We start from the raw sequence: 26,431 nt of genomic DNA on the forward strand, positions 1-26,431 counted from the left end.
CCGACGAGGGAAGAAAATCAGATCTCGCTCAAAGTTCAGGGACGGTTTTCATGTTTATCCCTAAAACATGATATTACAGTGAGATATCAGAAGTAATAACCTGGAAAGCATCAAATCCGTAAATTAAACAGTTGATATACCAAATAAAATGATTATTATTTACGGTACTTAATAGAAGATGCTAGACTAAATCAGGTACAGATTTATTAAACGATTTAAGGAGACTCAGAATTTTCGACAATGATTAATATGTCTGACGAGAAAGACAAAGGTACTCTGTGGAAAGGGAGTCGGCAGTGCTTGGCCTACATGTTTTGAAACAGGCAGAGATAAATAAAAATTAAATCAAAGTCCTAAATCAAACTTTCATGCTATAGCCTCTTCGTTCAAAACGTGGACCTGTCATGCCCGTGGCCGGGTCTGTTCCAGGAGTCTTCCAACGATGATGTGTGTTTGATTTCTGAATGTGAAAGTTGGTTCACTCAACTGAAGAATGACTTCCTTTCACATTAAGGTGCATTGGATATTGGAAATCTGAATTACGAGGCACACAAACGTTGTGGTAACTAGAAACCAAAGATACATGCAAGTAAATGTAAGGCAGATGTGCAGTTACAAATTTCTGGTTTGAAGGAGGCAGAAGAGGCTGATAAAATGCAGAGTGGTAGGTGAAAAATTATGAAACCTCAAATGGTGGAGGCAAAAGCTCCGCCAATCATCATGAAAAATCCTTTCATGGAGCTGTCGTGGACTGAGGCAGCACAGCAGTGAGAAGTGTGTGGATCATTTTCTCATTTGTTGCTAGCACTTACATCTAGAAGCAAAAAATAAGAACACAAGGAAATCCCTTCAGTTATCAATGTGTATAAATAAGCATAAACCTCATGTTGTTTACCATAGCACATTAACTAATCTCCCTCAATTCCATTTCTACATAATTTTTTTGGAACAAAACATGATACAGGGGTGCTTGTAGCTTTCCAAATATCTCAATGAGAATATGAGTAAGCAACCCATTTGTCATCGCTAATCGGCAAAATAGTACCACCATCTTCAATTTTCACATTGGTCTTCCGTGAGTAAACACCGAGCTTTTTTCTGGGTGATGAGCTGCTTACTGCAGTAGAAGATGCATCACTGGTCGCAGAAGCTTCGTTGGTGATGCCAGATAATGGAGGTACAAACTTGCCATTTGATAAGGAAGAATCCCCTGAACAGTGATTTGAATTCCCAGATGTTGAAGATCCTTTCTTCACTGTAACAATATCTGAAGATAAAATCGCAGTATTATGTGTTCAGCCTTTATGCTAGTGATGATGTTACAGAGTGGATTTATCAATGCACTGCAAACTACTACTATGAAAATACATCTGAGTTTCAAACATGAAGTTCAACAGTATTTATCTTAATAACATATCATTTATTTTTTGCCCGAGTTTATAGATGGCACAAGGCAAAAAAAATAGTAGCATTAGCATATGATTTCGTAATTGATTTTTGACTGCTCTCATTCCATAAAGCAAGCAAATTAGAAATCGACGAAGGTCGTGCAGACCCATTGCAGAGAAGACATACAGATAAATAAGATGAACTCTTAAGATAAATCAAGTAAGAAAAATTCTATGAACACCCTTTATCCAACACTCATTAATTTAAATTCATGTGGGGTCCAATAAAAGTATGAATCCCATATCCAATTTCTTGGAACCTAAAAAAAAATTAACCAATAAATGAGAGTGTTGAAAAGAGTGTTAAAGTAAGTTTTACAGCACTCCTTAACTAAGAATAATTATTAGTTCTTCAAATATTATAGATTTCCCTCACATGCTTATGAAACTAATTCAAGGTAAAATCATGAGAAGATCTATATCTTCAAGGGTTTATACTTATACAGAAGACCATTCCAAACTGCATGTTGTTTGCGGATGATATAGTCTTAATTGAAGAATCAAGAGAAGCCGTAAATTCTAAACTTGAGATTTGGAGCACATTGAAAATTGAAATCTAAGGATTTTTGATTGAACAGAAGTAAGACAAAGTACATGCATTGCAATTTTGATAAGACTGATGTCGGAAGTAATATGGAAGTAAAAATTGAAAAAGAACTCGTGCCACAAATTTCACCGTTTGACTACCTCGGATCGATTATACAAGAGAATGAGAAATTGACAAAAATGTTGCACAAAGAATTCAAGCCTGGTGGTTAAAATGGACGAAAGCATCCAGAGTTGTCTATGACCGTAAAGTAGCTACAAAGCTTAAAAGAAAGTTTTAAAAAACCGCTATAAGACCTGCTATACTCTATGGTAGTGAATGTTGGGCTTTAACGGGACAACACGAGAGAAAAGTTGGAGTAGCAGAAATGAGAATTTTAAGATGGATGACTGACCACCTAGAGAGAATACGATACGCAATGAGAGGATAAGAAAAGATATTGGAGTGACGGATATCATGGAGAAAATGACAGAAAACTGGTTAAGGTAGTATGGACGTGTACAAAGAAGACCTATGGAGGCACCTGTGAGAAGGGTTGATAAAATGACTTTTAATACTGCAAAGAGAGGTAGAGGGAGACCAAGAAGGTGGGAAGATATTGTTAAAGATAAACTCATTATCAATATTCTCTTCCATAGTTCAGTTTTTGATCGAATGGAAGTTTAGTTTATAATAAGGGACATGAGATTAGATTGATTTGTTGCTCGCGCCTTAGGAATCAAGGAAAGGGACTAATAGTTGGTGGCCTGATAAACAACTCTCATCTTCAATTGAATTATTCATAGGCACTAAGTAATTATACTAATGAGATTGAATTGGAAGTTTTATTTGACTTAAGGAATCAACATCTAAAGACTTAGGCTAGATCAACCATAGAATGAATTCTATGAGCTTCATACACTCTTAGTTATTTTGAACATAACTTGAATTGGTTAAACTAACCCAAGTGCTAGTTTTATCATCATTCCTTTGTTTCTGAGTTAAGATCATCTCCAAACTGAATATACATTGCTTTTCCTTTTCTTATGCTCTAAAGAACTATTTCTTCTTGCAATTTGGTTTATCACAAAATCCCTGTTGTTCGATAATCTCTTCTATTCGATCGTTCCGTGCACTTGCGGAATACATATCAGTTATAAACCTACATGGAGGATCAAGAACAGGTATGGACACAGAGGCATCCTTCTTGCGAGCGGATTTGACACGAGAAGCGAATCGCCCTTGACAAAGTCCATTTCTAGTTGCACACTAACTTCGAGAAATTCTTGATTGATTTGACTCAATTATGAAATCCCCCTTTTATAAGGGTTGAGTACAAGGTGTTGAAAACTCTAAAATGTAAAACTGAACTTCATTGATTGAAAAAGCTAAAAAGTACAAGAGGTGCTCTCAGTATTTATAGAGAGATTACAAAGCTTGCAGAGCAAGCTAACAGAAAAGAAAGGATTCAGTTATCTCTAACTGATTCTTTTACATAGCACATACTAACTAACTGAACAGTAAATGCCTAGCAGTAATTACTTAACAGAGTAACATATACTATACAATAATAGGCCCCCTCAAACTTAAGGCGGGTGAGAAAGAGATTTCACAATCACATTGAGTTTTGCACGCAGACCTCAAAACGAGTGAGAGAGAGAGCTTTAGTAAAGTGACCTGCCTGCTGATCAATGGAGAGATGTGATGCATAAACAAAGACTTGTTGAGCACTTTCTCTCTGACAAAGAACATGTCTAACTCCATATGTTTCATGCGAGTGTGAAGAACTAGATTGTGGGTCAAGGCCACTGCTCCCATGTTATCACAGCAGTTCTGCAGAGGTGTTAGCCAAGCTTCGGTACTGGATCTGGCCACGAGGGTTTGCTTTCTGGAACTACAAGATACAAGATTGAGACCAAAGAAAACACATGAGCCAGAAGTGGATCTCCTTTTATCTGGATTAGACCCCCAATCGGCATCACATAAGGCAACCAATGAGACAGGAGAAGTTAGAGAACAAGGTTTAAGGTGCAAGTCATGATGAACAGTACCCTTAAGATACCTAAGGATCCTTTTGACAACCTTCCAATGGTCTTCTAGTGGTTGACTGAGAAATTGACAAACTTTGATAACAGCAAAGCTTATCTCTGGTCTTGTTAAAGTGCCATATTGAAGTGTGGCCTAACAATGGATCTGTAAAGAGTGGGATCGGCAAAGTAATCAGCTCCATACTTGCTTAATTTTGCACCACTAATCATAGGAGTAGAGATCCCCTTTGCTTCTCCCATATCTGCTCTCTCAACTAGGTCAGTAATATACTTAGTTTGAGTGAACAATAAGGAACTGTCCGGTAGATGATGCACTTGAACACCAAGAAAGTAATCTAGCTGACCTAATTGTTTCAAAGAGAACTCAGAGTTGAGATTCTGAACTACCTTCTGCACAAGGGGCAAGGAGTTGCCTGTAATTATTATATCATCTACATAAACCAGAATGTAGATGCAGCAGATTGCATTGTGAAATGTGAACAAAAAAGGATTACATCGACTAGGTTTGAAGCCATAATTGACTAGAGTTGACTTCAACCTCTCAAACCAAGCTCTTGGAGCTTGCTTAAGGCCATAGAGTGCTTTGTTGAGTCTTGAAAACCAGAAGGGTAGTCATATATACCTCTTTTTGAAGGGCTCCATTGAGAAAGTCATTATTCACATCAAGTTGGTGAGTATGTCATTGCTTTGTAAAGACTAAAGAAAGAATCAACCTTATGGTAATAGGTTTAACCACTGGAGAGAAAGTCTCAGAATAATCAAATCCCTTCACTTGATGGAAGCCTTTGGCTACAAGCCTATCTTTGGGAAGAGGAACCAAGGTCCAGGTGTTATTAGCCATTAATGCATCATATTCTGCTTGCAGGGCTGCTTTCCATTTAGGATCTTTAAGAGCTTGCTTGGCTGTAGTAGGTTCAGCTTAGGTAAGCAGCAGTGTAGGGTACAATCTGGGCACCACAATGCCAGATTTGGCTCTTGTTTGCATGGGGTGAACATTGCCCACTGGAGGATTGACTGGACCAGATGATGATTGATAGGTACCAGAGAAATGAGATTAAGAACTAGAACTGGAAAATGTATTAATGCACTGAAACCCCTGATATGAACCAGAAGCAGTGCTTGAAGGAAATACAGGGAAAAGGAAATACAAGGATATGAGCAAATTCGAGAGTGCTCTATCTCTCCCAAGACCAGACTAATTTCTGCCTACCTCTCTCTCTCTTCCTAACCAACATATATTCTATTTCCTATGGTCCCCCCCTCACCCACATGGGTACTGCCACCTCACTAGGCGGTTATCTAGGGATCCTAGCTTCTAGAAGCAGCTGACACTTGCTTGGGCCTTCTCTCATAAACCCTGCCAAATCTGGGCCTCTTGTTTGGGTTTGCAACATCTCTCCCCCCTTGAAGAATCACCTTGTCCCCAAGGTGATGGTTAGGGAATTGTTCCAGGAGTTCAGTAAGGTCTTCCCATGAGTTCTCAAATGCTGGAAGGTTCTTCCATTTCACTAGAACCTCAGTGTTCCCCTGCTCCCTTTCTCTGACCTCCAGAATAGGTTCTGGTTCTACCTTGAGTTCCCAAACCTCTGTCAAGAAAACCGGTAGAGATTGGCAGGGGGTCCCTTCATTGATTGCCTTCTTGAGCAAGGAAATGTGGAAAACTGGATGGACTAGGCTCCCTTCTGGTAATTGGAGCTTGTAGGCAGCAGGGTTGATCTTTTCAATAACTGGAAATGGTCCATAGAACCTGGGACTCAGCTTCTGATTCTTTCTTTTTGCAAGGCTCTTGAGCTTGTAAGGTTGTATCTTGAGGTACACCATATCACCCACTTCAAATTGTACATCCCTCCAATGCTTGTTGGCTTGTTGTTTCATCCTGTTTTGAGCCTTTTCCAGATTTTCTTTCAATTCCGTAAGGATCAAGTTTCTCTCAGCAGTCATTCTCTCAACTTCATCTATTGATGTTAGGGAATCAGTCCCCTTAATTATCACAGGGGCCTCTCTCCCATAGAGAGCTTTGAATGGAGTAGTTTTGATGGCAGAGTGATAATTGGTGTTGTACCAATATTCTGCCCAGCACAACCACTAAGGCCATTGTTTTGGTTTAGCTCCTATCACACACCTTAGGTATATCTCCACACATCTATTAACAACCTCAATCTGCCCATCTGTTTGAGGGTGGTATGCAGAACTGAACTTCAGCTTGGTTCCCGCCAACTTGAATAATTCTGTCCAAAATGCACTCAAGAAAACTCTATCCCTATCAGAAACTATGGATGTTGGAAATCCATGTAGTCTCACTATCTCCTTGATAAATAGGCCTGCAACTTCCTGTGCATTATAAGGATGTGACAGTGCAAGGAAATGTGCATACTTGGTGAATCTGTCTACCACTACCAGAATTGTGACTTTTCCCATTGCCTTGGGTAATCCACCAATAAAATCCATAGATATATCAGTCCATACCTGCGAGGGAATTGGTAAAGGTTGTAAGAAACCAGCTGGACTCAAGGCCTGATACTTGTTTCTTTGGCAGGTCTCACATTTCTGGATATAATTCTGAATGTCCAATTTCATTCCTTCCCAGGAAAAGAGGCATGATATCCTCTTGTAGGTTCTGAAAATTCCTGCATGCCCTCCTTGGTTTGAGTCATGAAACTCCTTCAAGATAGTGAGGATTTTCCCAGATCCTTTGTGAATAACTATTCTCCCTTTGTAAAGCAATCTTCCTCTCCTCAATTGGTAGCTATCCGCAGCAGTTCCTTGAGTAATTGATTCTTGCATGATCAGCTTATATTTCTCATTTGCCATAATTTCAGCTTCTAGATCTTCCCATTCTGCACAGTGAACTGATGAAATAGCAGAAAATAGCAGCTTCCTAGACAAGGCATCTGCAGCTTTATGCTCAATTCCTGGCTTATATTTGATCTCAAAATCATATCCCATAAGCTTAGATACCCATTTCTGCTGCTCTTCTCCCATCAGCCTTTGATCAGCCAAGAACCTCAAGCTTTTCTGATCTGTGTGTATAATGAATTTGTGGCCTAATAAGTAGTGTCTCCATTTCTGTGCAGCAATCACCACTGCCATTAATTCTCTTTTATATACTGATTTGGCTTGTGCCCTCTCTGATAGGGTTTTACTCATATAAGCTATTGGTTTTCCTTCCTGCATGAGCACAGCTCCTAACCCCTTCCCTGATGCATCAGTCTCTAAGACAAAGGTTTTCTCAAAATTTGGGATTGCAAAAACAGGGACAGTGGTCATTACTACCTTCAGTTTCTCAAAAGCTTCAGCTGCTTCTTTACTCCAGCTGAAATTGTTCTTTTTCAGTAGATGATTGAGGGGTTGGACCAGTTTACTGTAGTTTTTGACAAACTTCCTATAGTAACCTGTCAACCCAAGGAACCCTCTTAGTCCTCTCACTTCTTTTGGAACAGGCCAGTTCAACATATCCTTGATCTTGTTAGGATCAGTTGCTACCCCTTCCTTTGAAATGACATGGCCCAAGAAGACCAGCTCATGTTGTCCAAAAGAGCATTTCTTCTGATTTGCCACAAGGTGATTCTCACTCAAGGCTTGCAGCACCTTCCTCAAATGATCCCTGTGCTTTTCTTCACTCTCACTGTAAATTAGTATATCATCAAAAAATACAAGTGCAAACTTCCTAAGATAGGGCCTCAGGACATGGTTCATGAGAGCTTGAAAAGTTGAAGGTGCATTGGATAGTCCAAAGGGAAGCACCAAGTACTCATAGTGACCCTCATGGGTCCTAAAAGCTGTCTTAGGGATATCTTCCTCCTCTCCCTCTACCAGAACTAATTGGTAGTTTCTCATTGCACAAATGTGCTCTTTTCCCCACTTCTCCCCACACTTAAAACACAGCCCCTTCCTACTTCTTTCTAGCAGTTCTGACTGAGAAAGTCTCTGTCCTCCATTCCACCTCCTCTCAGGAATTTTCCCTCCATTACCTCCTGTTCCCCCTTTTGTCATCTGGTTCTTCCCTTCATTTTCTGGGTTTCCAGTACCACCCTTAGTGTGGTTAGTGATAGCTGTGCTAGGAAATTTCCCCTTGCTGTCTCCATTGTTGGAGAAAAATCTTAGTCCAGCACCCCCTTTATCCTTCCAACCTTGTTTGTCATCTTCTCTTGCCTTCCCTCCTCTCATGGCAGAGTTCTTTTCTTCTAATAACAGAGCTCTATCCATCAACTCTGCAAGATCATCCACTGGGTATAGTTTCATTTCAGCCTTAATTTCTTCCTGTAACCCATTCAGAAAAACACCCTTTAACACCTCCCTATCGGCGTTTCTCACGGGTGCGGCTAGGAGCTCAAACGCTTCTCTGTATTCCATGACACTTCCTCGCTGTTTGGCGTTAAGCAAGGGTCCAAACGGGTTCTGGACCAGATCCGATTGGAAACGACGAATCAAAGCTTGCTTGAACGGTTCCCAGGCGCGTTCAGGGGCTTGCTCTTCCCACCACTGGAACCAGCTGAGGGCTCGATCCTCCATGGAAATCATCACCATTTTGATCTTCTCTCCCTCGTCGACTCGACTAAGTCGGAAAAAACGCTCCACCTTCGCTATCCACCCATACGCGTCATTACCGTTGAACATCGGAATGTCGACTCTTCTTCCGGTGACCGCTCTCAGATGATGGCGGTGTTGGTAGTGCTCTCGGTGTTCGCGACCGAGTGTTGGGTCTCGTGACCCGGTTCGCGACCCAGAATGTGCCCCAGCGTCGCTTCGCATCGCATAGACTGAGCTCACGTCTCTTGACGTTCGCCGATGGCGTGGTGTGTGGGAACGACCTCGAGTGCGCCGCCGGTCGCGACCCATAAAAAGTCGCCGGAGCTCCTCATTAAACAAATTGAAAAAAGGGCTCACATTGCCCAAAACCACAGTAGGAAGCCTATTAATAAGAAAGACAGCTGTTAAAAAAGCATGATCCCAATACTGAGATGGCATTTTAGCATAGGCCAGTAAGGATAACCCAATTTCCACAATATGACGATGCTTCCTTTCAACACTACGATTTTGATGGTGTGTATAGGGACATGTTAGCCTATGAACAATACCAAGCTTAGTAAAGTAAGGGCTAAGAGGCTTAAACTTAGTGCCATTGTCAGTTTGTAAAGATTTGAGTTTCAAACTAAACTTTAATTCAACCATTGCTTGAAATTGAAGAAAAACTGAACAAGTTCTAAAGGTGCAGTGTAAACAGTACTAGAAGAGGAAGAAGGTAATTTGTGAGACTTTGCCAACAAGATGAACAACCTGTAAACTTTGCTTTATTAGGTACTGGAATTTAACAAGCAGATAAAGCAGTATGCAGAGCCTCATGATGCGGATGCCCTAGTCTACAATGTCACAAGTCATAGGGTGTAGGGGATACAAGAGGGATAGTAGGTGACTGTGGTGTGACACTAGTACTAGGTACATCAGAAATAGGCAAAGAAAGAGAAAAGGCGGAAGAATTAGCAACATGAGAAACAGAAGAAGCTTTGACAGATTGTTAGGACTCGAAAATCCTAACAGGGAAATTTTGGTAGAGAAAAAGAGGACAAACAGGAACTGAGAGGCTGGTTCCTCTTCAAAACCAAGAGGCTGGTTCCTCTACAATAGGGTCGGTTCCCTTTACAAACTCAATAATTCAATCCATAACTCTAACCTAAGGAGGGGACTCCTATTTATAATAACTAATCCTAATATCAATAACTTAATGCCTAAGAAATACAGAAGATAGACTACTAGAATAAGAGATAACATCCTAATATAAAAGATACTATCAAGAGCAAATTTACTGACACTAACTAGGTTCTTGGTTATATTAGGAGCTAAAAGTAGGTTATTAAGAGTAAGTGTTGTGTTATGGTGATAAGGTGAGGGAAAAGAAGCAGAGCCAATAGAGTGAATGGGAAAACCTTGTCCATTCCCCATTAGAATATGATAATTACCAGCACACACTGTCTGAGATCACTGAAGCATCATTTGTAACAAGGTGAGAAGCATCAGAATCTGGAAACCAGGAGCTCAGATTTGTTGTTGCAGAAGTAAAAGAACCCGCAACTGAAGGAGGACCAGTAAGCAGAGCTTGAGGAGGCTTGACTATAGGATTTCCAGGCCTGAAACTACCAGCAATTTGAGATGCAGAAGAGTGACTCTATTGTGAACCACCAGAGGGTGCATAACCAAACTGCTGAGCATGATTACCCATGCCTAAGCCCTGATGATTATGGCCAAAGAACATGCCAGGAAAAGAAAAGGGACTGAAACCTCCAAACTGAGGAATACCAAATTGCGTTGGATGGCCAAATTGGGGATTCCCATAGAAAGGAGAGAATCCAAACTGAGATTGCATTTGAGGATGCATAGGCATTCCAAAGCCAGATTAATGCATACCAAACATGCCATTAGATCCAGAAGTGGATGAACCACGATGATAGAAATTACTAGCATCATGGTGTTAGAATTAGAGAAGCAATGAGAGAGAGAAGAGAGAAATAGAAATATAATGGAAAATAGCGGAGGGTGGATTTGTGCTCAGCTGGCGATTGCGAGCCCGATCTAGACGCGCTACATGCGCAATGATCATGGCTTCAACTTACGAGATCGAGCAAGGAGCCTCACGATTGTAAACCATCGTCATGAGAGGACTGTAATCATCAGGAAGACCATCGAAAATGGCCTCAAGGGCTCGCGATAGGTAATTGGATCACCGATAGTGATCAACGCATTCACGATGGACTTGATGCGCTTGAGATACTCTGATGAACTCTTTGAGCATTTGGTTATGGATCGCAACTCAGATCGAAGCTTTGTGGACTGTGTGAATGAATGAGCTTGGAAGAAATCAAGTACTACTTCCCAGATCTGCGATGATTGAGTACAATTTACCACTGAGTACAATTTATCTCTAACTGATTCTGTTACATAACAGCCAATGACTGCTCATGCTAACTATAATGACAGCTCATACTAACTAACTGAACAGTAAATGCCTACCAGTAATTACTTAACAGAGTAACATATACTATACTCTAATACGAGGAAATAATGAAACTAGAATCCTATCTAAGTATAGAAAAAGAACCTAAGATCTTATCTACTACGATAAGAAACAATAAAAAAAATTCTAATAAAGAAAGACAATCAAATCCTAACTAATAAAGAAATAATAATGAAAATAGAAATTTCATAAATTTACCTAACAAATTAAATCTGCCTCGGAAACAATTAAGAAAAATAAAAACAAATTAAATCAGCATCCATATCATCAATTAAAATCTGCATCGGTGTCAAATACATGGTTTAGTTAGTGCAAACTGTGTACCTTGAATCTGTATTTCTTTATTTTAACATCCAAGCATCTAGTCTTCAATTAGTATTCTAGATTAGGGCACTAGACTAGATACAGTAGATAACTTCTAAAATACATGCAGTTGTTTAGATGAAATCCACTATATTGTTTCAGAATGAGCGAAGGGTATAAATGACAAGGATTGTAAGGACTTACTTTTATCTTTGCCAGGTTGACTCTGGGTGACTAATCCAGGGTTAACAAGTGATTTTGGATTGACAGTGTGTTGCACGTTAGTTATGACATTTGACTCTGATGTATCAGTTGAGGACTCAGGATCTTGTCCTTGTTGAGCTGACAGAGGAAATAGAGAACTCCTATTTGACTTACTTTTATCTTTGTCAGGTTGACCCCGGGTGGCAAATCCAAGGTTAACAGGCGGTTTTGGGTTAGCATTGTGTTGCAGGCCAGTTATGTCATTGGACTCTGATGTATCAGATAAGAACTTAGGATCTTCTCCTTGATGAGCTGGCTGAAGAGATAGAGTGCTGCGATTTGACTTACCTGACCAAAAAAAAAAAGCAAGCAAAAGGGCAATGATAACCGTTTCTGCTTAGATCGGAAGATACCAATTCCAAAACCATTAAGAACCTACCATCCCATTGCTGACCTAACAAACCCGGTTAATTACGGAGTTAAGCTTTTCAAAACTGTGTATTCTATGTTTATTCTTTATTTCTGACATCTACATATCTACTCTCCAAGTTTAAGCTTTCGCTAACTGTGTATCTAGAATCTATTCTATATTCTTTATAACTAACATCTACATATCTTCTCTCCAATTTTTGTGTTAGATAATCTATAAAATGCTGGCCGAATTCAAAGATAAAGTCTGTCATCAACCAACTATCCCAAAAGTTTAAACACTTGGGTGAAGACACATGAAGGCTTTTTATATTTTATTTCTAATGCACCCCCTGAAACAAGAGCCTATTGGGCTTGAAGGTGTCAAAGATCAAAAGATGACAAGATAGATAACAAGAAATCTGTTCTGGAAAACTGTATGGCTCTTAGTTGGCCTGCTATCTTAAATAGGCAGAAATCACTAACTGTACAGTTACAAGAAAGCCTACAGTTACAAACTAATTACCCCAGAAAATATAACAGCTAAAACACAATCAAAACATAACAGTTACAATTAGGCCTAATACTAATTGCAGCAGACCAGCCTAATAATCAATAGTTAATTTCCTGCTGACATTAACAGAAGGGTGGACAATGCACAGATCCACCTACTTTGTGCTGAAATTCAACCTTTTATTAGAATAACGGGAATAACAAGCATCAAACTCCATACCACTTTATCAAAGAGGCTCTAATACCATACCATGTTATGAACCAACTACCTGAAACGATTAAGCTATTAGGTGAAGAGTGAACACACATGAATGGATTATATTTCTAGCAAAATCCATACATTTGTTTCAGAAGGGGGCAGGAAGTTAAATAGTTAGGGCTTTGAAGACTCACACCTTCATCTTTGTTAGGTTGATTCCGGATGACTGAGCCATGGCTTACAGGTGATTTTTTATTCGCATAGTGCTGCAGACTAGGTATGACATTTTCCCCTAAGCACTTAGGTGAGAACTGAGGAGCTTGTCCTTGATTAGCTGACAAATAAATGTACAATAACATGTATTTCTGAGTAGATAGAAAGATAGTCTTTTCTCAATAATAATGACAATAATTGCAATCATAGAATCTAGATATCACTATAATTCAAAGGAACCTTGAGTATTTGACAATAATTGCAATCATAGAATCTGGTATTTCTCAATAATAATGACAATAATTGCAATCATAGAATCTAGATATCACTATAATTCAAAGAGAATATGCAGTTGATGCATTGACAAAGATAGTAGTGGGATCCTAGTGGAAATGATGCTTTAGGTATGTGTTGGTCCTCCTCCTAAGTCCTAATGTTTTAAAAAGTGGAATCCGAGGGAAGATTTTTCACTATCTGCCTTCATCATGAATACCAGCTGAAACAGAAAGGGGTGGGAATTGATGGGCCTCATCATGGCCCTTCAATTGAGGTCTGCTGTTGGAGAGAAGAAGATTAAGAGTAGGTTGGAAAAATAATGGGGAATAGAGTGAGAGTCTGTATGCAAAATGGTGGTTTGTTTTGCAAGCCTTCTGTAGAATGGACACATGGCTGCATGAGATTGGAGAAGTAGGTTATAAGAAAATGAATATAAAGTGAAGGAGGAAGTGAAAAGCACGCAATCATTCGATTAGTTTTGGGTGGCTATGCCACATGGCAGAGAAGGTACCTTCTATTATATTTTTTCCTTTCTATTATGTATTTTACTATTATTTACTACTGTAACCAGAGCTTACTTTCTGAGTTCTGTTATAAATATATACTAAATTCCAGCTCCTATCACAATATGAGAAAAGAAATACCTTTGCGTTCTTTCAAAGCTGTATAAGCAAACTTGGCTGCACTTGTCTCAGCCAGCTTCTTAGATTTAGCATGATCTCCTGTAAAAAGCTCCCCCCCTATCTCCACTTGTGACACAAATATAGGTATATGAGCCTGACCAGATTTGTTGGTACTATAAACTGGTAAACGAAATCCTTCCTTTTGAACCAATTCTTGTAAAAGATTCTTGTATAACCCGGTAACATCCTGAAATTTTTAGACAATCATGTGGACATAAGGACCACCAGAAAAAAAAGGATTTAAGAAGCTCTAGAATAAGTTATCAAATTGGCCACAGTAATAAAGACTAGCCTCTTGAACTCCCCCTGGTGATAATGACATTAAAGCAACTTTAGCTGCAGCATGTTCAGCATCCTTCAATGTAGAATAGAAAGAAGGACTCTCGTAGCTCTGTCCATCAATTGTGACTTTGCATTTGAATTTCATAGCATGAGGAGGCCCCTCCCACTCAGAAGAGTACACCGGAAGACCTATGTTTCTCTTTTGAGCATAGCTTTGCAGTTGGTTTTTGCACAAATGTAACATATCTAGGACAACATTGAATGTAAAAAGTCATAAGTACTACTATTACTGCGATTTATCATAAATAAAAGAAAATAAATCCATGATAGAGAAAGGTTAACAAACAAAAAGATCAAATATTTTGTGTGGATATAATGAAACTCTTTCATACTTCTTCCTATTATAGCTTGGTTGATCTATATATCAAACGCAAACTAGTGGTACAAGGATCATTGTTGTTTATTGCTTTAAATTCCATAGATCTGCATTGTCATTCAACAAATCACCAAGATCTAAAAAAGATACTCTATATAAAATCTGTTAAATAAGTAATAGATATTGTTGTGTGATATAGTAACCATAATTTGTAGAAACCTAATTTCATAGTTTATAAGATTAGGACAGATATTGATTTAGAATGCGTACGATATACACTATATTTTGAATCTTGAATCGTTTTTCCTTAAATTTTCAACATGTTTGTGAGAACTGGTAAAGAAAGAGAAAGAAAGAAATGTATATTACTTCAATGGAGTTCCCAGCATTGACCCAATGTGAGGGGACTGATAAACCACAAGACTACAAGAATGGACTGAGTATTCAAGAGAGGCAAGAACTCTCTTCAACTCCCACTCAATACAAGTGATACCCGATCCTTACTTCACCTCATCTATTTACTTTTAGACTAATTGACTTACATCTAACTCCTATTCAGTTTATAACCAGTTGCATCTAACTCGCACATAGGCTATTATCCCGTGTCTCCCTATATCTTGTCTCATAGACCCTTGAAGTTCAGCGTCTCAGCCTATCAATAACCCCATAAATGAGCAATCTTATCCTCAAGGTGGAAGGTAGAAAAGGCCTCTTGAATTTGAGCAGCAAATTCCCAGCTACTCTCACAAGCTGGAGCGTTGCACCCCTGGACCAAAACTTCAATTTGCCAAAAGAATTGTATCTTGTACTAAGGATCTATCTTTGTGATAATCTCAACCTTGTATCTCTTTCTCACAACCGAATTCTCCATGCTCAAATGAAGCACAGAGAACTTGATCTTTTTTATCTCATAAAAACGGTCATCAGCAAGTCTCTATGAATTGAGCACGAGAAAAGAAGCTGCACCTCGTTGTCATGGTAGTACCTATAAAATCTTTTAAGCCCTCTGTTGTAAATAAGGAATTAATATAAGAATTATTATTAGAAGATTATATTCAGTATGTTAGAATATAATATAAAACCATTAAAGTGACCCTTACCCAACAGCTTAAGCTTTTGGGATAAAGTGGTTATTTGACATGGTATCAGAGCCTCTATGGCCAAGAGGTCTAGAGTTCGATCCTTGCTCCCCTCACTTTCTAATTAAAAAGTGGAATTTAATTAAGCACATGGTAGGTGGGCCTGTGCAGTTATCCACGCTTCAAGCCCAAAGGGCTCTTACGTGAGGGGGCGTGTTAGAATATAATATAAAACCATTAAAGTGACCCTTACCCAACAGCTTAAGCTTTTGGGATAAAGTGGTTATTTGACACAGTATTAGGAGATTTATTCTCTTATTAGGAGATTATGTACATAATTAGTTATTTCCTTATTTAGGATTAGTCTTCTTCTATATAATGTAATTACCCTTTGTATTCTGATTAAGAAACAATAATACAATTTCTCCTATTCAAGTTGGTATCAGAGCTCCCGATCTTGGGAGTTCTGCTTCTGCAAAAAAACCCTAGCCGTCTTATTACGGCCCTTTTATCTGGTAACGTTCCTTGTTTTGCCACTGTTGGCTTCTACCGTTTGGAGGCTTGTGCTCTTCATCACCGGCCTGCCAACCTCTGTTCGTGACTGCGATTGCACAGAGAGGGTTCCTCGTGCCTTCTGGTCCTGTTCTGAGGGTCGTTTCCTCACTTTGTTGGTTTTTTTTTCTTGAGAAGCCTTTGGTTCTTCCATTCAAGGAGAGTGCAATCTTCTCTGTTTCTGTTATTTTTTCCTCTTGATTCCCTTCTACAGTAACATCTCTCAGTATGTCTGGAGACGAGATAGAGATTCCTTTACCTAAGGAGAAACCTGCTTCTGGAGTGAAAGTGGTCTCTCTTTCACCTTTGACCCACAAAGATCTCCCGATATTACAAGGTTCCTTTCGCTTGGATGGGCGCAACTACCTCCAATGGTCCGAGCTCGTCCGTCACACTCTCATAAGTCGCAAGAAAATCAGTTATATTGAAGAAAAATCCCCAACTAAAACTGATCCACCATATGACACATGGCGTGAAGAGAATTCCCTAATTATGACCTGGTTTTGGTACTCCATGATTCCGGAAATTAGCCGGAATTATATGTTTTTCCCTACTGCTAAGGAGATTTGGAATAATCTGTCACAAGCATATTCTAAGAAACAAGATCTCTCAGCTTGTTATGAATTGGAAAATAAAGTTTTCAATTCTAAGCAAGGAACTCTCTCCGTGACAGATTACTATGGGACCTTGAATGGTCTCTGGATTGAATTAGATCAGTATCAAAATCTGAAGATGAAGTGTGAAGCTGACTCCACAACATTGAATCAATTTATTGAAAAACCGCGAGTCTTTAAGTTTCTCTCTGGGCTTAACTCTGAATTTGATCCGATTCGGGTCCAAATTTTGGGTAAAGAGCAACTCCCTTCTCTCTCAGAGGTGTTCTCTATAGTTCGTGGTGAAGAAACTCGAAGGACAGTGATGGTGGAAGACAAATCAGTTGATGGTTCAGCCTTAGCCTCTGGAAAGGGTCCCATAAAAGGACCCACCTCTTCCGGACGCCCTAACCGTGATGATCGCTTCAACCGTGATGATCGTTGCACTTACTGTAAGAGGCCTAATCACACCAAAGAGTATTGTTTCAAACTTTATGGAAGGGAAAATGTCCTTGGACGTATGAGCGGGTCCAAAGGTGCTCCGCAGAGGCGCGCAAATCACACAATTCTGACATGGAGAATGATGGTGAAGTCCCACCTGTACTACCAGCGGAAGATGTCCCTAGCCTTAGCAAAGCAGAATTGGAGCGTTTGCGAGCTTTTATGGACTCATTGAGTAAGCCCTCTGGTTCTTGTTCTCTCACAATGACTGGTAAGAGTTTCTACCTTCTTATCTCTTACTGCTTTGAGTACTGAAAATGACTGGATTATTGACTCTGGTGCTACAAATCATATGACACCTCACCCCTCACATTTATCTTCTTATTCCACTTACCCTGGAAAACACTATATCACTGTTGCTAATGGATCCCGAAACCATATTACGGGATGTGGTAACATTCACCTTAGTCCATCTCTTCCCTTAAAGCGTGTGCTTCATGTCCCAAAGCTTTCTAACAATCTTTTGTCCATCCATAAACTCACTCGAGACTTGAACTGTGCAGTAACTTTTTTCCACTTTCATGGTGTTTTTCAGGATCTTGCCACGGGACAGATAATTGGGATTGCTAAGGAACAGGACGGGTTATACTGTCTGCAGCACGAGGAAAACAAGTGTCATCAGACGAGTTCAGAGTCCTGGAATACTTCTCAAATATGGTTGCGGCACAAGCGTCTTGGGCATCCTCCTTTTAGTATTCTTAGGACCATGTTTCCCCATTTATTTTCAAAAGTGTCAGTCGAATCTTTTCATTGTGATGTTTGTCAGTTTTCTAAGCATCATCGTTCAACTTTTCTTCCTAGTAATAATAAATGTGCTCAACCTTTTGATCTTGTTCACTCTGATGTGTGGGGACCTTCGTCCATTTCTAATGTTTCTGGTGCAAAATGGTTTGTTACTTTTATTGATGATTGTACTCGGATTACATGGGTTTTTCTTATGAAAGATAAGTCTGAGGTGTTTCAATTATTTGTTAACTTTTTCCACATGATTAGAACACAGTTTGGGAAACCTATTAAGAGGTTAAGGTCAGACAATGGGAAAGAGTATGTTAACAAGAATTTTTCTGAATTTCTTACAAAAAATGGTGTTGTTCATGAGTTGACTTGTGTTGACACCCCACAACAAAATGGGGTTGCTGAAAGGAAAAATTGTCATCTTCTTGAAATCACTCGAGTTTTACTCTTTCAAATGAATGTTCCTAAGTTTTATTGGGGGGAAGCTGTCTTGACTGATGCTTATTTAATTAATACGTTACCTTCTAGGGTCTTATCTAATGTTAGTCCCGTGCAGGTTATGACCAGCTTCTTTCCGTCTATGCCCATTAAGTCAGGTCTTCAAAGTCGTGTATTTGGCTGTTCCGCCTTTGTCCATGTTCATGGTCATCATCGGGGTAAGTTAGATCCTCAGGCTATTAAGTGCATCTTTATAGGATATGCCTCAGATAAAAAGGGATACAAGTGTTATCATCCTCCTAGTCGTCGTGTCTATATCTCCATGGATGTTACTTTTCAAGAATCAGAGTCTTTTTATCCCAATCCTCAGCTTCAGGGGGGAATACTCAGGAAGCTTAATCTCCAGAATTGTCTGTTATTCCTCTTCTACAGGAGCCCTTGATGCCTTCCTCCATTCCTATCACTGAGGACAGTGATGATGATGACAATGGTCCTGAACTAGTACCAAATCAGAATGATGACAATGGTACTGAACTAGTACCAGATCAGAATAATGTTGACAGGTTCAGGATAAAGTACCAACGGAAAGTAAAGCCCGTCCTGATTCAACAACAAGTCCAATCGTCTGATCCTGAGGTAAGTGTTCCTAACCCTGAGCCTAGTAATTCCTATGAGCATAACCTTGATGACTTACCTATTGCCTTACGAAAAGGAAAACGTTCTTGTGCCAAGTACCCTATATCCCAGTTTGTGTCTACTCAAAATCTTTCTGTGCAGCATCAGAGTTTTATTTCAGTTATTGACTCTATTAGAGTCCCTACATCAGTACAAGAAGCATTAAAGGATAAGAATTGAATTCAAGCCATGAATGAAGAGATGCATGCACTGGACAAAAATGGCACTTGGGAGATTGTTGAGAAGCCAAATGACAAGAGAACAGTAGGTTGCAGGTGGATATATACCGTGAAGTACCGATCTGATGGCACACTTGACAGGTATAAGGCGAGACTAGTTGCAAAGGGATACACCCAGACCTATGGAATTGATTATGAAGAGACATTTGCTCCGCTAGCAAGAATGAACACTGTAAGGATCATTCTTTCCTTAGCAGCTCACTTTGATTGGGAGTTGCAACAATTTGATGTTAAAAATGCTTTCTTGCATGGAGATTTGGAGGAAGAGGTGTATATGGAGATTCCACCGGGGTATGACCCTACTTCAGGAAGAAATATGGTGTGCAAACTGAAGAAGGCCCTATATGGGCTCAACCAGTCACCTCGAGCTTGGTTTGGGAGATTCACTAATGCTATGGTGTCCCTGGGTTATAAACAAAGCCAAGGTGATCATACACTCTTTATCAAACATACTCGAAATGGTAAACTCACTCTTCTGTTAGTCTATGTAGACGATATGATCATTGCAGGTAATGATGAACTTGAGAAGCAGAATCTGAGGAAAGAGTTGGCAGCCCAGTTTGAAATGAAGGACCTTGGAAAGTTGAAATATTTCTTAGGTATGGAGGTGGCATACTCGAAGCAAGGGATTTTCATATCTCAAAGAAAGTATGTCCTTGATCTTCTCAAAGAGACTGGAAAATTGGGTTGTAAGCCCATTGGAGTGCCTATAGAGCAAAACCACAAGATTGGAAGTAGTGAGGAGGACCTTAGGGTTGATAAGGCTCAATATCAGAGACTTGTGGGGAAGCTCATTTATCTATTTCACACTAGGCCTGACATAGCTTATCCTGTTAGTGTTGTCAGTCAATTCTTGGCCTGACATAGCTTATCCTGTTAGTGTTGTCAGTCAATTCTTGCATGACCCACATGAGAAACACTTACAGGCTGTGGATAGAATCTTGCAGTATCTATGGAGGTCTGCTGTTCAAGAAGAGTGAGCAGTTGTCTATGGAGGTTTATACTGATGCAGATTATGCAGGGTCAATTGTTGACATGAGATCCACTACAGTATATTGTATGTTCTTGGGTGGAAATTTAGTTACATGGAGGAGCAAGAAGCAGAATGTAGTTGCCAGATCAAGCGCAGAGGCAGAATTCAGAGTCATGGCTCAAGGAGTTTGTGAACTGTTGTGGATGAAGATCATACTGGATGATTTGAAAATAAAGTATGAAGCTCCCATGAGACTCTTCTGTGATAATAAATCTGCCATTAGTATTGCTCACAATCCAGTCCAACACGACAGAACAAAGCAAATAGAGATAGACCGGCACTTCATCAAAGAGAAATTGGATAGTGGTCTTATATCTACACAGTACGTCCCCTCAGGACTTCAGTTGGCTGATGTGCTCACTAAAGGACTTCCCTTGGAGCGGTTTCGAGAGCTTACTTGCAAGTTGGGAATGATAGATATCCATTCACCAGCTTGAGGGGGGGTGTTGTAAATAAGGAATTAATATAAGAATTATTATTAGAAGATTATATTCAGTATTAGGAGATTTATTCTCTTATTAGGAGATTATGTACATAATTAGTTATTTCCTTATTTAGGATTAGTCTTCTTCTATATAATGTAATTACCCTTTGTATTCTGATTAACAAATAATAATACAATTTCTCCTATCCAAGTCCCTCCTTAATTCTATGGTTTCATACCTATACAGCTTGGAAATACCTCTTCTTCTAGTGTGTGATTGGTTTAGCCATCTTTCCCTGCCTAGAAGCCTTGTCAGAAGCCGTTCCTTTTTGTGCCTTCTCATCGCACCGGCGATCACTTCCCGCCCTCGTGGACCAAGGGCGTCACACTTATTGTCCAGCATGTCCTTGCCCACCTTTAGCTTGTTGATGGTCTCACGTCCCTGCCCACCTACAGCTTGTTGATGGTCTCACCAAGCCCTTGACCTCCACCAATTCGGCTGAATTTCGCACCAATCTCAATCTCTATTGCTTTTCACTTTGATACCTTTGAACTTGAGGAGGGAGGACTATAGTATACAACCTAACATAGTCTTGCTTTAATAAGATCCTATCCTAGCTGTAGTTTAGGCTCGGATAGAGTTAGTATTATATATCTTTTGTTTCTTCAAAAAAAACACATTTTCTCTTAGAAACAAAAGATCCTTAAACTACTCAACTGGAACTAGTTATAACACGTGAGCACATCTAATCATTGATCTCAATGTAATTAAACAAGCAAAGAAAAGATAAAGAGCAATAAAATTACTTTTCTGATCTTGTGTTATCATGACATCTTTGACAGCTGTGACGGGACCACTAGTCTGAGAAGTTTGGCATGCTTCTTCCAACTTTAGTTGTAACCGTCTGTCTGTGGGGAGCATGTTGACAACATCAGTGCTGGAGCCAGATGAAGCTGCAAGATAAATGCAAATTAACATTAATTATTAGTACAGATTAAATCTGAAATATGTCTATTAGAGAATAAAGCAATCTGCTTCTCTTAAACATTGTGTTAGTTAATAGGTTGTTATAACTGTTCAGTTTGTAACTGAATCAGTTGAAGTTAGTTTACTGTGACAGTTAGTTAACAGAGTTAGTTAGAGTTAGTTGTTCAGTTAGGTTAGCTTGCTCAACAAGCTTCTACTCTCTCTATAAATACTGAGAGCTATACTTGTAACCTTTACCTTTGAATGAATGATAATTTCAGTCTAGTTTTTCAGGTTCAGTTTAGGTTCTCAACAATGTCCTTGCAAAAATCAAAAAGCTGCTCTTTTTCGAATTCAACTATGTAGTATTACATGTGCACCATGAAGAAGATGAAATGTCTCCATATTTGATTAACGAATAAGGAACACAGCAGAATTCAAGTCTGCTACCTACAATGACACCATACAGTAGAGATCTTTAATGTATATGAGAGCATTAACCTAACTCATGGTGTTACGCACCCAACTTGTAGCCTCATTAATTCTGTCATAAACAAAGAAGAATCGCTTCGCAACAAACGGAGAACGAAAAGAGATGCATAAAATCATTTAAGGGTGTCATTACGTCCATAACAGAAGGTCCCACAGGCCAGTATTGAATACAAGGAACTTATATCACATTATTTGGATAATTGTAACCCTATGAAACAGAGATACTCCAGAAATGGAAAAAGTATTAGTGTCATGTGTACTTGACGACAATATGAGGACAATACGCCCAGATATGTCTCCAGGAAGTATTCTCCATTTTTTATGTTTTACTAAGCAATACATTTGGAAACACCTCCAAAACGGCTTACCATACAAACATGCAGCATTCTGACCATGGTTAATACCATGCAAAGAGAAAGCTGACAAATTTAAAATGCACATGGCTTGCACACCAAGAAATAAAATGAAAAACCTCACCTAAGCAGTTCAGTAAAATTAACGTAGCAACTTCCCCAATTTTCAAATCATCAATATAATATCTATCAGTTTATAATTTAAAGATGAGTTACTATCCTTCCCAAAACAAAAAGGGGAAGAGCATCAAAATAGATGCAGCAATTCATAACTGCATATATGCAAAAGAATATACAAAACCCACGATAGTAGACCAGCCAAAATTAACACAGACAAGGAGGAAAATAATTCAAAACCAGGCCCCAATTCGGAACGAGAGAGAAATGAAATTTTGATTGAGCTTCTTATGATGAATAGTCACAAGAATCACGACTGTCTTCAAAGGAAAGTAATATACAGAGCAATTAAATGTAATGAAATAGAATGGTATTTGAAGAAGAAAAAGAATGTGTTTTGGTCAATAAACTAGGGACGCAAATGCAAATAATAATTAACACGTGCTGAAATAACAAGAATAAAAGATTAAATAGTCAAATTAATCATAAAGATATTTGAATGAACTGAAAGTCTCTAAATATATATTTTATCTTTCAAATTATTACTCGAAAGTCAAATATATTTTTCAAAGATAATCGTGTTGGGAATTTAAGTGAGTTTTGAAGTCTTATATGTTAGAAAAAAGAGTTAGGAATATGTTGTGTCATGGCAAGCCACTGCCCTGAAGTAAATTTCCGGTGGACACTGGTGCAAATCCCTACAGCCGGTTTTGTGTTAACACCAGGGTTGTCAATAGCGCGCGATAGCGGCGCAATGCGCCGATGCGTGGCGGCGCGGAGGTTGGGCGCGACACAGGAGGCTGTAGCGGCGCGGAAATCGCGTCGCGGTGGTAGCGGGCGCGATCGCGGCCGAAATCGCGCCTGGTTGAGCGCGACGGCGGCGCGAGGAAGAAAGATTGATGGAAAACCCTAATTTCAGGGCGAAAACCCGAAATTGCCCCCAGTTTTAAAAATTAGGTTAAAAAATTTAAGGGCATTTTGGAGTTTTCCCATCTTTAATGAAATGTTGTGTTTCACTCTGTGCAATAAAAACCCTACTCTGCGAAGGAAAACCCCAAATTGCCCCCAGATCTAAACAATCCTTTGAAATTTCAAGGGCATTTTGGGGTTTTCGCAGCATTAATGAAACACAGCGTTTTGTCTTTCTTCTACCTTCAGCCTCTGCAATCTTCTCCCTTTTTTTTTCACGATGAAACCTGTGATTCCAGCCTCCTTCTTCCTTCTTCCTCCTCCTTCTTCCTCCTTCCTCCTCCTCCTTCTTCCTCCTCCTTCTTCAGCGTAGCGGCCATAGCGCTACACGCTATAGCGCTATAGCGTTTTTTGGCCTTGCCGCTACGCGACGCTATCCGCCATTGACAACACTGGTTAACACAACTAACGATCTGACCCTTCACTCGAGGCAGATCGTTGTGGAGCTTTACAAAATATTGCACAGAAGGAGTAAGTCTTTGATAGGGGAAAGAAGAATGAAAGAGTAGAAGAGTAGTCAAGAACCACATGAATCAAAGAACCTTGTGTTGCCTTTGGCCCAACATAGCATACGTGTATAACATACAATTTTTTATTTTATTTTTTCACAGCAAAATCAATTTATTAAGAACAAACAGCGCCATCATACACAACCCAAGTGAGTGAGAACAAACTATCTCAAGTGAGGGGGATGTACACACACTCAAACCAATCAGAAGCACTCAATATAATGAGCCCAAAAAATTGAAAAGTGACACCCCCAGCATCTCTAGTAATAGAGACCCAACCACACAATCTACGATTAAAAATAAGACTTTCTGAATAAAGGTTTAAGTTCACGGGAACTCAAGATGATTGCTGAGGTGGGAACCTGAACAGATTTGGAGGTTTACATGTTGGAAGGTGATAAAAATCTGGTTTAGGAGAAGTATAAAGAGGGTACTGGGTCTGAAGTTTGTTTTGAATCAAAGGAGAATAACTCTTCTGGATTTTGGAATCTGGGCAACATGGTTTACACCCATTCTTCGAGGGGCTGTTGCAAGCTTGAAGTACCACAGTGTTGAGTGAAATAGTGGCTTTGGGGGGTTTTCTTTTTAAGTTTTTTCCTGCTTGCTACTTCAATGGGTGCAGGACTACAGCTTGGTTTGTCCCAGTTATTTGGGAATCTGGCCCAACACTTCATGCATGGAGTACTCTTTACAAGTTCAGCAATGGGATCCTGGTGGAATCTGTGGTGATGTTTTCCAATCACACATGGCGGTATTTTTACAAAGGGAGCAAAGCTATAAGTTGCAGTGGGATCATAGGGAATTTTGGCTTTCATCAATTTTTCAAAAGGTTGTAGCAGAAAAATCCCATAAGAAATTGGTCTGCATGTGCCACAAGCTGCAAGCAGGAGAGGGTGGCCAAGGGAATACAAGTGATCGACAATTTTATATGTTCTTCCAGCAATGGGACAAAGACAGAATTCAAATTAGAAGCTCAAGGAAGAAGCTTATTAGTGCATTCATTGCTTATTTTTCATGTTACAGCAGCCTAGGGAAGATGTTTCCCAACATTTACTATGCTTGGATTTTGTACTTTCAGCCGTGGGATCCAGGCGGAAGCTGCTTTGATTGTCACCTTTTGGTCTGTGCAATAGCTGTTCATTTTGTTGCTTGTATTCAGTCCTTCACCTTGAGGACAAGGTGAATTTTCAGGGGGGAGTATTGATAGGTAACTGGGGTTAGCTTGTTAGTAGTTAAGTAGGGTCAGTAGTTTGTTAGTTAGTTATAGGGTTAAGAGGCATGTTTTCTATAAATAAGCGTGATCAGAGAACATTAGGTTATCTTGTTATTCAGTTCAGGAATTGGGTTAGAGAGAGAAGTGGTTCTCTCTTAGGCTTGGAAGGGTGTTTGGTATCCCTTTCTCTTGTATCTCTCCCTAGTTTCCAATTGGGAATTAGGGTTTTCTATCAATAAAAATCAGGTTTCTATCATTCTTCCTTTCTTTGTATGAGCTAACCCTTACAAGGCCTAGTCTATTTTTAGACAGTTTAGTTTAGGACTTTGAGGCTTAAACTTCTAGGTTACCTTGGTTTTCCTTTGTTTTATGTTTTGTTTAAGACAGCCATCATCAAAGCTACACGCTATACCACAATAGCATTACCTATGATAACGGAGTCTAACATGCAAAATGCCTTTATTTCAGGGAAGAATTTGACAGACAAAACGACATTTGAGACCAATTTAATAGACAATTACAAAATGCGATTCAAGGGGTGTCTAAAATGACATGATTATTCAGTTGATGACAAGACTTACCGGAAGATGATGTTGAATTAGCGCCAAAAGAGGGTTGTGGAAATGAATGGAGGTTAGGTAGGGAAGGAACAGGGTTGGGTTTAGGATTGGGAATAGGAAGGGGAATAGGAGTAGGGTTTGGTTGAGAGAAGTGGATGAATGCGAGCATGGCGGCGTCGTTCTGAGCGAGTTTGGCAGAGCAGGAAGGGGAGGCGGAGGAGAAGGGAACGCCGTTGACGGTGACGGTGGAGGAGAAGCGAGGGTTGTGATCGGGCCCTTCTCTGCTCGTTTCGTAATCCGGCAAGCTCCATGAATTCTTCTGACAAAGCACTTGCAACTTGGTTTTGTACATTGCTGATTCGCTTCCTCTACTTCTTCACTCTTCCACCTTCGCGGGCTTCGGCTCCTTCCAACTTCCCATTGGGGTGGGGTCTGTCAGTGTGACGCGATAGAGTTTCTGTAAGAATTTGGAACCATAGAGAGAGAATAGAACA

The 26,431-nt window shown here is 39.7% G+C and overlaps 1 protein-coding gene across 3 annotated transcripts; it reads right to left on the reverse strand.

The window, feature by feature from the left end:
• Positions 1-182: 182 nt before the first annotated feature.
• LOC130738009 (double-stranded RNA-binding protein 1-like) lies at positions 183-26,431 on the reverse strand. 3 transcript variants are annotated; one of them, XM_057589892.1, is made up of 7 exons: positions 25,959-26,428; positions 21,565-21,711; positions 14,123-14,358; positions 13,792-14,017; positions 12,855-12,992; positions 11,539-11,886; positions 183-1,267 (listed from the first exon to the last, which is right to left on the reverse strand). In XM_057589892.1, exons 1-7 carry the CDS (start codon positions 26,287-26,289, stop codon positions 990-992), a joined length of 1,704 nt encoding a protein of 567 aa, XP_057445875.1. In that variant the 5' UTR covers positions 26,290-26,428; the 3' UTR covers positions 183-989. The 3 variants fall into 3 exon arrangements, with proteins under 3 accessions (XP_057445875.1, XP_057445876.1, XP_057445877.1); XM_057589893.1 differs by lacking the exon at positions 12,855-12,992 and having other exon boundaries at positions 25,959-26,431; XM_057589894.1 differs by lacking the exon at positions 11,539-11,886 and having other exon boundaries at positions 25,959-26,429.

The sequence above is a fragment of the Lotus japonicus genome, chromosome 2 (genome assembly GCF_012489685.1).
Source record: "Lotus japonicus ecotype B-129 chromosome 2, LjGifu_v1.2".
Classification (NCBI taxonomy): domain Eukaryota; kingdom Viridiplantae; phylum Streptophyta; class Magnoliopsida; order Fabales; family Fabaceae; genus Lotus; species Lotus japonicus.